Genomic DNA, 14,969 nt, shown 5'->3' with positions numbered 1-14,969 from the left:
GGATGTTTTGAAAATGAGTATGTCTTTCTTTGCCATACAAAATATGTTTGAATACGTGGGAGTTCGATCAGATAAGAAGGAGTATCTAGTCAAGTGCTCACATGATGACTGCAGCTGGATATGTAGGTCTTCAAGGTTGGGAAAAATAGAGATTTTCAAGATTCGAAAGCTAACCGATGGTCACACATGTGCTTCAAACATAGTCCTAGGAGCTCACAGGCAAGCTCAATATCTGTGGCGTCCTCATGCATCAAGTATAAGTATACATCATCGCGTACTGTATACACTCCGAATGATATATGTAACGACATGTTTCATACATATGGGGTCACAATGAATTATGTTAAAGCTTGGAGGTCGCGGGAAAGAACTTTGAAACTAATTAGGGGGATCCAACAGAGTCATTTCGCCAGCTACCAAGCTACTTTTATATGCTTGAACAGACAGATCCTGAAATGGTGACAAAGTTGGAAGTCGATGGTCACAACAGATTCAAGTACTGTTTCATGGCACTTGGTGCATCTATTGAAGGATGGGTCCACTATAGACCTGTAATAGTTGTGGACGGCACGTACCTGAATGGGCACTATGGAGGCACTCTATTTACAGCTTGTACACAGGATGCTAATAACAGCATCTTTGTGCTTGCATTCGGTGTTGGGGATAATGAAAAATGATGCATTTTGGACATGGTTTTTAGAAAACCTTAGGGGTGTTTATGGTAATAGGGAAGGACTTTGTTTTGTATCAGATAGGCATAACAATATAAAGAATGCAGTCGAACGGGTATATCCAGGTACAAGCCATGGAATTTGTACGTACCATTTGCTGTAAAACTTGAAATCACACTTTGGTAAATCAGGTCACAATATAACACAACCATTCAATTTGGCTATTCGTGCATACACTTTGTCAGATTTTGAATACAATATGCAATAGTTGGACACAATCAACAAGAAGATTAGAGGTTACCTGGTAAGGTTTTAGTTTCATACATGTACATACTGTCTGTAAAAGGTGTATGCCTTCCAACCTAATAAATGTTTTGGCTTCGCAGGATGAAATTGGACTAGAAAGGTGGTCACGGCTCCACATGCCTGCAAATAGGTACTCCACAATGACCTCTAATATAGTGGAATCCGTCAACGTAGTCACAAAAGTAGCGAAGAACTATCCTATTATAGCGTTGTTAGATTCATTGCGACAAACAATACAATCTTGGTTTTGTAAGATCAGAGACACGGCATATGACACATTCACAAAGTTGTCCACCAAGTACGAGAAAATGATGAGAGAAATAAACACATCTTTGAGGAACATTAGGGTGACAAACATAATTGTTACATTACATCATATACATCTATATGTGACTTGGTGGAATATCTAATATGTACGATGTGTGACCTGAAATTATCATTTTCTTTATTCGCAGGTATCTCCAGCAAACCAAACAATATTTTCGGTTGCTGATGAGGGATCATCATTTGTCATTGATATAGAGAAACAAACTTGCACATGTCGGATGCTTCAAGTTGATCAGATGTCACGTTCACACGCATTGGCTGTAATATCAACAACTAAACGGGATCCGTATGATTATTGTTCGTACTTCTACACCCGTGAAGCGTACATAAATGCATACCAATACACAGTATACTCAGTGGGGAGTCCAAATGAGTGGATTGTGCCCCCCGAAAGTTGAAGACGTAATTGTCCTGGCACCTAATCAGAAAAGGAGATCAGTCAAACTAGCTGAAAAGAGGAGAAGATCGTGCATTAAGGGGAAACAAACACTGAAATGTAGACGTTGTGAAGGTAGTGGTCACAATCGCAGAACATGCAACAACCTGCTTCCATTAGCAAAAAAATAATCGAAAATCATGTGAAATGTTAACGGTATCGACATTTTAACGTTCATAACTTTGGTTCGTTAGGCCCTTACACGCACACAATTTAGGCTTACATTTTCATTGATCTGTGACAAACAAAATATGCAAATGAACTTCTCACATTAACATTAGTACATTTTTCCTTCTATCCACGAGATGTGTGCATATGTCACTTTTAACAGCAGCTATGCAGATATATGACTTGTGACAGCACAGCATGTGACTTATGATATGTGCATAGTAATGTTACCCAACTTGTCGCCAACAACCTGTGACCAAGGAATACAGATTGAAGAATGTGACTGCAACCTAATTACCTATGCACATGTGCACGTAATGATATGATTCTTGGACATTTACACATAGTCACTTGGCATGTGATGTGTGACCTGTGCAAAAAATATTATGACCTGACATCTATGACCTATTTAAGAAAATGTTTGTGACCTATTTCACAAATATCTGTGACCTGTGATGACCCAATTCAAAATAACTTTGACGTGTTTACATAATACTATAACAAGTGATATGTAACACATTTCACAAAAATATGTGAATTGTGTACAGAAACATGATAAAGGTTTGTGACCTATAACACAAACATCTGTGACTTGTTTTACAAACATCTGTGACCTGTGATGACTCAATTCAAATTAACCGTGACTTGTGTACTTGATTTTGTAACCTGTGTACAAAAATACTATAACATGTTATATGTGATCCATTTCATAAACATATGTGACATGTGTACAAAAACATATAGAACTCTGGTCTGTGACCTATGTCACATATATATGTAACATGTATTAAAAACATATGTGACCTGTTTCACAAACATCTGTGACCTGTGATCTGTGACCCATTTCAAATATGTCTGTATTAAAAACATATGTGACCTGTTTCACTAACATCTGTGATCTGTGGCCCGTTTCAAATATGTCTGTGACCTGTGAGCATAAAAGTCTGTGAACAAATCAACACTTTTACAAGAAGCATTCACCATACCCACAACAAGACATAAGCCAAACGATCATACGGGAACTGTCATATATACAATTCTCATAACCATAGGCAAGCTCTTTTGTTTTCATTAATACACTTAAAACAACAAGCCATTTCAAGTTACATGAACAAAATAAACTACATCCATTGCAGAAACATAAACCACCAAAAAGTATTCTAGCCACTACACAATATGTCTACAGTCACTCTATGACAATGTTCTCTCCCGTCGACTGAATCAACTGAGTTGGCTTCTTGATATCCTTGTGCTTAAACAATCAAGTGACAATGTCCAACCTAGCTCGGCTCGCATCAAAATTCATCGGCATGGACTTAATGTCATCACGTAGCACGTACTCTGCATACTTAATGACGAAAATGCTACAATCATGTCTGAACAACAAATTCAAGAGGTAATATATGAGAAATGACAGTATAAGTGAAAATTTGGAGATAAAAAATAATTCATAAAAAGGAAAATTAAGTCACAAAGTTGTACCCATTTTGTTGATGCAGAGTGTCATCTACAAGCAATACCCTCAAAATAATTGGATCTTTGCACGGATCAGTAGAGGTTCTTTTCCATATGCCCAAAGCGAACAACAATTTCGGGATGATTCTGACAAAGGGGTCAACCCCGAGCAAAACCATTTTCTCACGGTAAGTCTTGTAGCTTGAGTTGTATATGTACATCTTATGATTTTTTATGTTAAGTTTACAGAGCATCCAATGTGCACGATTGATTGACAAAATTGGCAAAAACACATAATCAACTTTAGATCAAGGTCGATTGAATTCTAAATTTCTACCAGTAGCAACGTCAACAATGTATTTATCCGTCAATATCACATCTAGATCTTTCTGAAACTGGGGAAAAATGTTTTTTATATTAGCCTGGAACAGACGGTCAGTTGTGGTAGCACACAATCTTGCATCTTAACTTCTCAGGGTAAACTGTCGCAGATAGTGAAAACAAGCGTCCATATGCTGTAAAATGTGACAGATAGTTTAAAAGCATGGAAAGAGTGACTTATGAATGCTATAAAGTGTGGCACACGTTTAATGTCTCTCACACAGAAGACTGGTGACCGTGAATATTGAAACCTCTGATCTATGACACATTTCAAAACAACTGTGACATGTATATATAATATTGTGACCTGTGTGCATAATATTGTGGCCTGTGATACAGTTCACGTACTTTAGTGACATGTACACATTGATGTGATCTATGACCCAATTTCAGGAATCTGTGACCTTTGCATGTGTGATCTGTGACTCCATTTCACTGATCTGTGACCTGTGAGTGTGTGATCGGTGTACATAATATTGTGACTTGTGATATGTGATCAATTTCAAGGATCATACCGTGCTACACAATGAAGATTCCGAATCTATAAGTTGATGCCACCAGGTTTTTGACCCCACAGGAATTGAACCGAGTACAAAAGGTGGACGAATGGCATCATCAGCATCATTAAACTTCTTTCTGAAATAGGAAAATAACAACTACATATAAATTAAAACCCCAGATTACCCAACTTCATAAATAAGAGTACACGACATCAAATGTACATATTTGTTTTGTGGTTTATAACCTCTGTTAAACCAATTTTGAAATGCAACAACATCAGCCTCATCCGCATGCTTGTCGAAAACAATAGCATCATCGGAATGCTTAATTTGTTTTCCAGCACCGGTAACATACGAGGACTGTAGTATCCATGTGGGTTTGGGAGCTCTCTTAACTGGCAGACCTGATGTTGGTGCGGAAGGAGGAGACCCCTGCATTCATGTCGAAAAACAATGAATACATTGTTTGAATAAATATATTTGTGCAGACAATATATTATGTGACCGTATGAAGTAATTGATCCTCATTTACGGTCTTTGTCGCTACATCAGCCTGCTCCTCAATTTCACAGTCATTCACCACACCCGCTATGATAGCATCAACCTCATTAGAATTGATTTATGTTGAAGCAACACCCAAGTCGAAAGACGGGGTCGGAGAAAAGGACGGATATTCAATTTCGTCAGCTGGGTCTATTTTGCCCTTGCCTTTCCTATTGATATGTTGTTGAATGTCTGTAACCTGCTGTAACACTATTAATAGACAACTTAAGGTAATCAGTACAAAAAAGGATTTCAATTATAGAATTACGTACCTTCTCCTACTGTGGTACATCTCCAACACTGTGACCTTCACTCTTCTCAGTTATTTTTGCTACAATTGCGTCCATCGTGCTCGATATTAAAGCGGTAACAGAATCGGACAAGAATGTCATGCTCGACCATATTTTCGTCATGTCCAATCGAATTTCACCTTGGACACGGATAATGTGATCAATCTGACTGCTCCTATCTCGTTTTAAGTCTAATAGTTGTGACTTCAGGTCCTTGAGCTGCACTGTTAAATCTTTATTAGTACACTGGAGTTTAGACATCTGTCCACGTAACTCCGCTTTCAACTTTTCAAACACCTGTAAGCAAATAATTGTAAAATGGTTATGTCACATTGTTGTGATTTGTGACCAGTTCAAATATATAAGATATATGTTTGGGATTTGTGAAACAATAATGTGAGATAAAAACATTTCTCTCAGTAAACTGTGACTAGGCACTAGTCTGTGACCTTATTTGACAAATCTGTGACCTATACACACAGGTCTACTGCTCGTTGAAATATGAGTGATTTGACAATTTAACACATTGTTATGTGAACGGGGATTGGGATGTAATCGCCAAAATTGTGACTTCATAAATAAAAAGACTAGATAACTTACAGCTGGTTGTAGTTCATCATCTGCATGAGTAGCCTGTGGCTGGGGTGAAATATGCATGTCATGCCCCTCTAGCTCCGTAGGATAATATTCCCGCGTTGCATGCTCCTCAGTAGGTGGATGGAAACGGGAATGTGTCTTTTTCCTTTTCGGAAGTGTATCAACAAAATCATCATCGTCGTCATCATCTTCAACATCACTTGAATGCCCTTTACATCCATCTGTAATCATTAACAACTGTGGTCTGTTTGGAGATTGGGCATGGGCACTCGAGCCTGCGTCGCCCGTATCTCCAAATTGCATGTCCTCTCGTACATGTGGTTGCAAAGGTTTCTTGTACAAAATGCATTTCATATATGGAGCTACAATTTCATCATCAAACGGAACAACATAACGAACTTCAATCTGCAACAGTGAAATTAATTAATAATCATATCAGTTATCTACGAACTTATTGATTATCAAAGTTTTGTGACATAAGCATGTTCAGTGTCATTATCGTGCAATGGAAACTTGATGACATCACACGGTGAATGTAGCATATATTTCATGTGTGTTATCTGTGAAACATGCAATGACCAAATCATGTGTGGCTAACGTGTACATAACTGTGACCTTTACACTATATATTATTTGTTGTGACCCTTAATATGTAACTGCAATATAGAAATGAACAACAATTAAGAACCAAAAGATTCACACTTACGTCACGCTTGGAGAAGACCTCTTCATCCAATTTAACTGCATACGGCTATCTGTTCGACGCCCAGTTCACAATGCGGGGGTGCCTATTCCCCACCCTATTGGTCACAGGTCCAATAAGACTTGGAATTGATTCATAAATCGAGACTTGAAATGCGATCAAAAACCCTTTCAGCCTGTAGTGGGGATTCCTATGACCCAAACCCTCTTTTAGAGATTTTATAGACATCTAAAACAACTCCTTACCCGAGGGAAACCGTTCCATCGTAGCAAAGTCTTCTACTAAGGCAAATAGGTAGTTTTCAACCACCTTCTTATACGACGTGGAGAACAAGAAAGACGTTATCAAGTATAAAATCCCGATACTTACAACATCATGATCATTTGCATCAAACAAGTTCAAGAATACATCGACCACATCTTCATTTGTGACTAGTTTCAAATTTCCAAAATATGTTCCCTTAATCCTGGAAGGAATATGCTCAAGATTTTTCTTGACGTCCTTACCATTAAATCTCATTCCAGTGACTACACAGAACTCGGACATAGAAAATCGAACATATTTGTTTGCAACCTTGAACCATATCTCATTGGGATTCGGTTGCTTCACCTCCCTCAACAAAAAGTAGTGTATCAGTTGAGGTTGCACCAAAATTTCCTAGCAATCCATGTAAAAGGAAAAACAAGTGTCTACCAGAATAAGCTTATGTTCATCTGTGAACTTTGATTTGAAATTGCTCAACGCATTCTTGGTCACATTGGTTGTAATTTTGCAAGGAAATCATAGGTCTTGGGAGAGTATGTAATTCCATTCCTGCAAGACATTACAAAAATTGAAAATAGATGTCAAAAACCTTTATCATGCACACATGTAAATCCAGACATAAAAACATACAATCACATAGATCACAACCATTTCTCACAACACACTCATGGAGTCACAAGTGTATTTGAAAAATTGTAACACGTGTTACCATTATGATTTCAAAAATCACTCAAAACATTTACAAAAACATGGGCCAGTTTACATAGTCACAAATCTGCATTAGACAAAAATGGTCACAAACCCACAGGTTACAACAATTTAGTGAGTTCAAAAAATGGTCACAAACCCATGCAAACCTATAGGTCACAACCACAAGTCCAACCCACAGGTCACAACCATAGGTCACTTGAAACCATTGAGTCACATTTGAAATTGAAAATGGCCACACAAGGATTACAAAATTCCATAGTCACAAATCTGCATAGGACAAAAAATGGTCACAACCATTTAGCGAGTTCAGAAAATGGTCACAAACCCACACAAAACCACAGGTCACAAACCCACAGGTCACAACCACAGTTCAATTGAAACCGTTGAGTCACATTTGAAATTGAAAAATAGTCATACAAGAATTACTAATAAACCATGTCATAAAATGAAAATTTTGGATCAATACCACAATACTCCGTTCACAGTCACTTAGGGAGTTCAAAAATCATTTACCCATGTGCTCATTTAACTCAATAGACTACAGAGAACATTTACATTGTTCGATTTTCATCTTCGAGGCCCAGTTGAGGTTTTCGGGGTTTCATTACGGACACGTTTGCCGACTTGTGGACTTCTGGCGTTTGGTTGATGGCTTGCAGAGGGACGATTTTTTTTTTTGTGATTTCCGATCACAACTTCGGGTTTTTGCCATTGCCAAAGCCTTGCAGTGCTTTGTTCAACTTCGGGTCACGATAAGGAAAGATAGATGAAGACGGTTTAAGATTTAGGGTAAATATCTTATATCACGGTTGATCATTGAGGGATGTGGAGTGCGGTTGAACGGTTTAGAAAGATTTCTTTCCCTTATTTAAAAATTTTCTCTCTCTACTATTGACGTAAAAAGTGGGAACGGTTAGAGATCATAAATATATTAAAATGTTGATGAATAATTAATTACGACCTGATTTCTGAATTATGAAACCTAATTACTTAATAATGAAATATGAACTTAAATTACCTCGGTGGCTGTAATTTCATCATTTCATAATCCCTACATTAACTATGCTATATTTTAGTTTTAAGATGACAAGTTTTTAATTTCAAAACTAAGAGAGAGACAAAGAGAGAGAGAGAGAGAGAGAGAGAGAGAGAGAGAGAGAGGATTTTGTTGCAATTAAATCCCTAAAATTAAGCATCCAGTTTCCATACTTGAACAAATTCCTTAAAATACATATTTATCCCAAACATACACAATTATTCACGCAACAGAAGACAATTATTCACGATTGAGGAAAAAATTGCAGATTTAATGGTTGAATTAGTATCCAATTTATTTAATTTTGTCATACATTAAGGTCACATATCTATACATTTGGTCACAGATTCATAATTTAATTAGTCATATATTATTTTTCGATCAGAAATCATCATTTTTAAATATTACAAATTATTTTACGGTCACAATTAAAAAAATTCATAGGTCACAATTTGTTTATCGATTACAGATCGAAAATTAATACGTCACAATTTATGTATTGGTCACGGTCATTAAACGGTCACCAATTGATATTTTTTTTGGTCACATTCGTCACAATTTATCTTCTTCATCGGTCTCTATTGGTCATAGATTAATCAATTTAATTATCACAATCCACCAAATAATCTGTGACCATATGACCATCACCAACACTTGTGACAACCTCCGCCTACAACAGTGTCGCTGCTAGAATCACCATCGCCACACAACACCAACACCATCATGGGTAAAACCACCACAGCAACTATAACACCACCGGCCATCCCTTACTATTGGAACCACCACCACATTAATAGGAACTAATCACCAAAACAATTAAAAAAAAAAATCCAAATCGGGTCACCCATGCCATCCGACACACAACCACCATTGTCCTCCTCCCTATTCTCCTCCAACCCAATGTTAGAACCAAAATCAAAACTCATTCGCCCAATGCCACCACTGGCGCATTACAGATCCAAAAAATTAATCCAAAATTAGAGATCCAATATCATCGGCCAACACCCACAAATCCACCACGTCGACGACAGATCCACAGCCATAGAAATCAGTGGCGGAGACAGATAGTTGAGACTCGAGCGAGATGCACACTGTAGCCGCCAGTGAAGATGAGGTCATAGATCGCTACGCTACCAACTGGAAGAGACGGCACAACCTGGGGATGAAGCTGCCGATGAAGTTGAATTCGGGTGGAGAGAGTGAAAATAGAAGCATCACGTCCTAAACCTTTCTTGAGTTGCTACAGAGAGAGAGAGAGACGGGTGGGGAGAGTTTGAGGAGAGAGAAGGAGATGGAGAGAGAGAGAGAATTGATTATAATTGATAGAGAGAGAAGACAAATTGGAATGAAATTCGGGTGTAATTGGTATTTAATTTAAATATGAAAATCTGATTTTTGAACTATTAAACTACTCATATGATTTTTGAACCCGAGTTTTTAACTCTAGAGTTTTGTGTAATTACCACATTACTTATTATAAAGCTACGGGTAAACACAGACTTTATAATGCTCTTTAATTAAAGGAAACAATTTATAAATATCTTTAAATAGTTTACTAATTTCATATTTACTTTTAAATTCTTTATTTCTCAATATATAATTTATTAATATATTTTATTTAATAATTTTACAACAAATTTTGTAACACGATGTTACATTTTGTAGGATGGTCTATCATTGTTATTGTCGTCACTGTTTCTAACACAATGTATTTTACATAATTTGCCTTCTATTTTCATTTCTATTGCGGTCGTTGCTACTTGTACCACTTGTAACATTTAGTGTTACACCATCGATTAACGCACAACTTGTATACCACTGCTGTCGAAGTCATCACTGGTAATATTTAACTTTCTTTAAAACCTGGGCAAACTCGCTGATAAAACATATTCCCCTTTCATTTTTACTATATAATTTTTTTTTTATTTTTTTATTTTTTATTTTTTTATCCTTCCCTCAAATGAAGCTCGACCCTAAAACAATGACCTGTTAAAACTTTGCATTTGGCAATCGATCTAAGTCTCTGTATACTTTAATGTTGAAATATTTTATTGTTAAAATGATTCTTTATGTGCATTAGAAGCATTAGAATTTTTTAGTGGAGATAAAGTGGTGAAATAAAAATTATATATTTATATAGTAATCTTGGATTGGAGTGTTTATATTTTAGTTTAATGAATAAAATAGGTTAACTATGCCAATCAAGCTCTATCTTTGTCTAATTAATTATAATATTACACTAAAATAATATATTAAAAGTGTATGCTTTAATTGTCGTGTCTTTAAAATGACAAGGACAATAAGAAATACATATCCTAAATTGTGATCCCTTAATTGTTGGTGGTTCAATTGTCACGGCCCTTTTTTCCGATCAAGATTTTGCTATTTACATTAACTATACTCATTGACTAAGGTTGTTAAAAATAATTCTTAGAAGTTGTGTGACGTTGCTAGCAGCTGAAAAAAGGTGATGGATCTCATGAAATGTATGGTGAAAAGTATATGAAACTTCTGGATTCAATTAAATGTATGATTAAAAATGACGTTGGACCAAATTAGAAAACTTTTTTAATAAACAAAAGTTTTACCAAACAAGCACCTAATAAGTCGGAATTAAAAAAAAAAATGTAGATTCAATGGGTAAGTAATACTTGAATTTTGTTAAATTAATTATACTTTAGTTTAGTTTAGTATGTTTGGAAATATGTGACATGCGGTGTGAGTTAAAAAGATATAGTAATTCTACGTAGCTTCAGTGAGATTGCAATCTCAATTTAGGTTGTGCTAGATGATAGGTTAAATAAAAGATAAAATTAAATGAGATTTAATTCCAATTATAATTTAATATGCGATTCTAGTGGAACTAAATAACATTAGTCAAAAATATAAGATTAATTAAACACATGAATATGAAAACACCATATCATTTAATGTCTTTAAATAAGGCTCGTCACTAATTTGTACATATAACTCTATTTGCGATACTTACCAATCATCGATGATGTGTCGTTAATTAATCTGAGATCTTAAATCCCAGATTTAAGATTATAAATCAAGTAAAAGTAATATTATTTAGCCTCACTAAAATTATAACTTCAATCCATATCGATCTAATATGACATTAAAATTGACTGAAATTATATTCTCAGTATGGCTAAATAGTATTATTCATCAATTAAATAAAGACATCTAAATGTCACATTAGTGCATATAGAATTAAGCTCTCAAACTATATAGATTAAAATAAGATCTTTAGTAAATTTTGATAAAAGTTAATTAAATGTATAATTGAAAAGTTATGGGTTCTTAATGTAATTAAAATTAAAATTAAATTTTAACTTTAATTTAGATTTTAATCTAAATTTTTAACGGTACCAAATAGGGGCCTAAATATCTGATGACATCAAATATTGATGTTCACATCATCGATTTTAGCATATTAAAGTGATAAAATTGAACAGAATTATCCAAATGAGATCAAATTAAACAAAAACAAAATTAAGCTGTAAAATAAAAAAATTAAAAAAATTATGCGTCAGCCCAAGGGTTTACCCATTGCGTATCCGAAGGAGCTGGGTTCCCCCATCATAATTAAAAAAAAAAAAAACATTTCAATCACACATTCTTTCAAAAAAATACATTCTTAAACAGTGATTTGACATCATTTCAACCACACATTTTTCAATAAAATAATATTACACTCAAAAATTTTTCTTTATTTTTTAACCACACATTTTCCATCAATACACTATTCAAAAATACATTATTACCAAAATAACGTGGCTCAAACACCCCGTATATATATAAAACACCTAAATTTTACGGGCATGTCGGTATAGAAGAAGAGATGCCATGAAGTTGCTTTCCACCAACCATTAGCTTTATTCTTCCACGTCCCCACCCTCTCTCTTCTTTTACATTTCTTCTCCTTTCTCTCATCATTCTTTCATAGTTCACAAACCCTTCTTTCCACCATCACAGTTCATGTCATTGCCATGATACATCATATCTATAATGGCTAACTTCCAATTCCGCCCATTTTTCTCCTTTTTTATCCTCCTCTTCCTCTACCTAGGCTGCTTCATCTTCTCCTCCTCCCACAATCGCCAAAACCGCCGGAAAAGGAAGCTTTCTCATGATCACCACCAGGTCAACCACCATAGACTCAGCCCACCGAAAGCTTTGTCCTCTTCCTGGTCCTTCATCAAAGGCCTCTTCTCCTCTAAGCCTAATTCCTGCCTACTCCGAGTAGTTAAGGCTCCTTCAATCCCATCCCCATCCTCTTCCACACGTTCCTTACGATTAAACCAACCCATTATTGTCCCATTCAGACCGCCGGAAACTCGTGTATCGGACTATCCATTCGTTTCGAAGCGACCAGAATCCGATATCTCCTCCGATCAGCAATTCTTCCCTCTGCTTAACAACATCTACCCATGTCCAATTTGCGGCGAAATCTTCCAAAAATATAGTATTCTTGAACACCACCAGTCTACAAAGCATGCAGTCTCAGAGCTCATCGATGGCGATACGGGCAAGAACATCGTTCGGATAATATTCAAAACGGGTTGGCCCGATAAGGCAAAGGAACCCACTATCCATCGGATCCTTAAGATCCATAACGGTCCCAAAATACTAGCCATGTTCGAGGATTACAGAGAATCCGTGAAATCAAAGGCAGCTAAAACCGGCGCCGTAAAGAGCAGGGACGAGCGATGTATAGCTGATGGCAATGAACTGCTGAGATTCCACTGTGCGACTTACACTTGTGACCTGGGGCAAAACGGTAATTCCACTTTATGCAATCAGTTGTACTGCGGAGTTTGCGGGATTATACAGAGTGGATTCTCACCCAAGTTGGACGGGATTTCCACGCTACTTACTAGTTGGAGAGCGCACGTGGCAGTCCCAGAGGAGATGGAACGAGAGTTCGAGTTCATGCACGTGAAACGCGCCATGTTGGTCTGTCGGGTTATAGCAGGTCGGGTCGGGTGTGATCCCGTCTTGTTTGATAAGTACGATCCAGGATTTGATTCCTTGGTGGGCCGGGGAACCGGGTTTTCCCCAAGATTGGACGATGAAGATGAATTATTGGTATTTAATCCAAGGGCTGTGCTTCCTTGCTTTGTGATAGAGTACAAAGTATAATCGGGTTTAATAAGGTGACGGGTGGGGGAATCGGGTTTTACCCGAGATCGGATGAACTGTTGTCGTTCAATCAATGGGCTGTGCTTTTTGGTTTGTCATAAAGCAGACAGTGTAAACCAAATGATTTTCCTCTTTTAGTGCCATATTGTGCTTGCTTTTTTGCCTTTTTCTTTACTTTAGTTGTGAGATTGAAAATTATTGTTTCCAATCCAATGGGGTTATTTAACCATAAATTGAGTATAAAGTAACTAATTATTTAGGAATATATCCAAACAAACCGTTATGAAATCATTTTATATAATACATGTTCATCAAGTTAATCATACTGAATGGATATTGTGTTGGTGGAATTGGCATCACTAACTGCAATTGTATAGGGCTGAAGGAGTTAAGTTTGAGGCCCGATAACCTCCTCAATTTTGTTACAAGTATAGAAAAAATTGACAAAGTTCTTACAGAAAAATACTTTGCAGTTTTTCAACAAATACACAAATTGCACCATACAAATACTGCCATCACAACACCTGCATCATTTTTGTTAGTAATTATTGTACCCATGGATTATTCGTTAAGTTACCGTGTTAATCCATATTTGATTTTGACCTCAGATTCGTGAGTGATTTTGAGAAAGGGTTATGCTTGATGTAACTCCCTTCACATGGAGGGGGGGTCTCTACTCCAAATTAAACATATTTTATTCACAGTGGGTCCCGTTCATGTGAATGGAGTGAACACCTTAATGTACATTTCTAAAAAAAATGTTGAACCCCAACCTGAATGTACATTTCTTGATATACAAGTGGAATAACCCTTTAAGAAAAGCTTTTCAAGTCGGATAAGGTTGTGATTTCTTGTCCTAGTTCCACGCAGTTGGTCCATTCCATCCCCGTTTGTTTTCCATTATTTTTTCATTAAAATGAAAAATATGACTATTATCCATCACATCAAGCCACCATATTTGATTTTTTATCTCTTGTGTGGGATTCGTAACGGTTATATTTTTCATTCTTATTTTTACATTAATATGTACCAAATGGGGCCCAATTATGAATAGAATTTATAAGGTGAAAAAATAAGGTTAATAGTTCAATCATAATATATGTACACTATCATATACACCTTCTTTTACACTCTTCCAAATGACAAGATCTACACTTTTGATTTTCAATCCATCCATCACATCACTGTACAGATTTCATCCACATAGGCGAGGATGTCATCCTTGTTGTCAACAAGGATATACATCTAGCTTAATTCTTAATAGTTGGATTGTTTATTGTGTAAACTCATATGGGTAGGTTGCAACACTAGATCAGTGTTCAATAATTAAATGTACGTACTGAACCGTTTACACTATGATGACCATAGACATGCAGGACAAGGAAGAGGCCTGGTGAGAACCAGAGATTACTTTTATTTTGAAAAAATTATGA

General features: G+C 36.3%; 1 protein-coding gene across 1 annotated transcript; it reads left to right on the top strand.

Annotated features, from left to right (window-relative positions):
* The first annotated feature begins 12,221 nt into the window (after positions 1-12,221).
* On the top strand, positions 12,222-13,769 carry LOC111378685. The gene has a single exon (XM_023001914.1). The coding sequence runs from the start codon at positions 12,403-12,405 to the stop codon at positions 13,534-13,536; it is 1,134 nt and encodes a 377-aa protein (XP_022857682.1). The 5' UTR covers positions 12,222-12,402; the 3' UTR covers positions 13,537-13,769.
* Positions 13,770-14,969: the final 1,200 nt, after the last annotated feature.

Source organism: Olea europaea, unplaced genomic scaffold, assembly GCF_002742605.1.
Source record: "Olea europaea var. sylvestris unplaced genomic scaffold, O_europaea_v1 scaffold1852, whole genome shotgun sequence".
NCBI lineage: Eukaryota > Viridiplantae > Streptophyta > Magnoliopsida > Lamiales > Oleaceae > Olea > Olea europaea.
This window is presented reverse-complemented; position numbering and strand designations above follow the sequence as displayed.

What these genes read in the sequence shown, in the direction of transcription:
- LOC111378685 (XM_023001914.1), top strand. Translation starts at nt 12,403, where the DNA reads ATGGCTAACTTCCAATTCCGCCCATTTTTCTCCTTTTTTATCCTCCTC.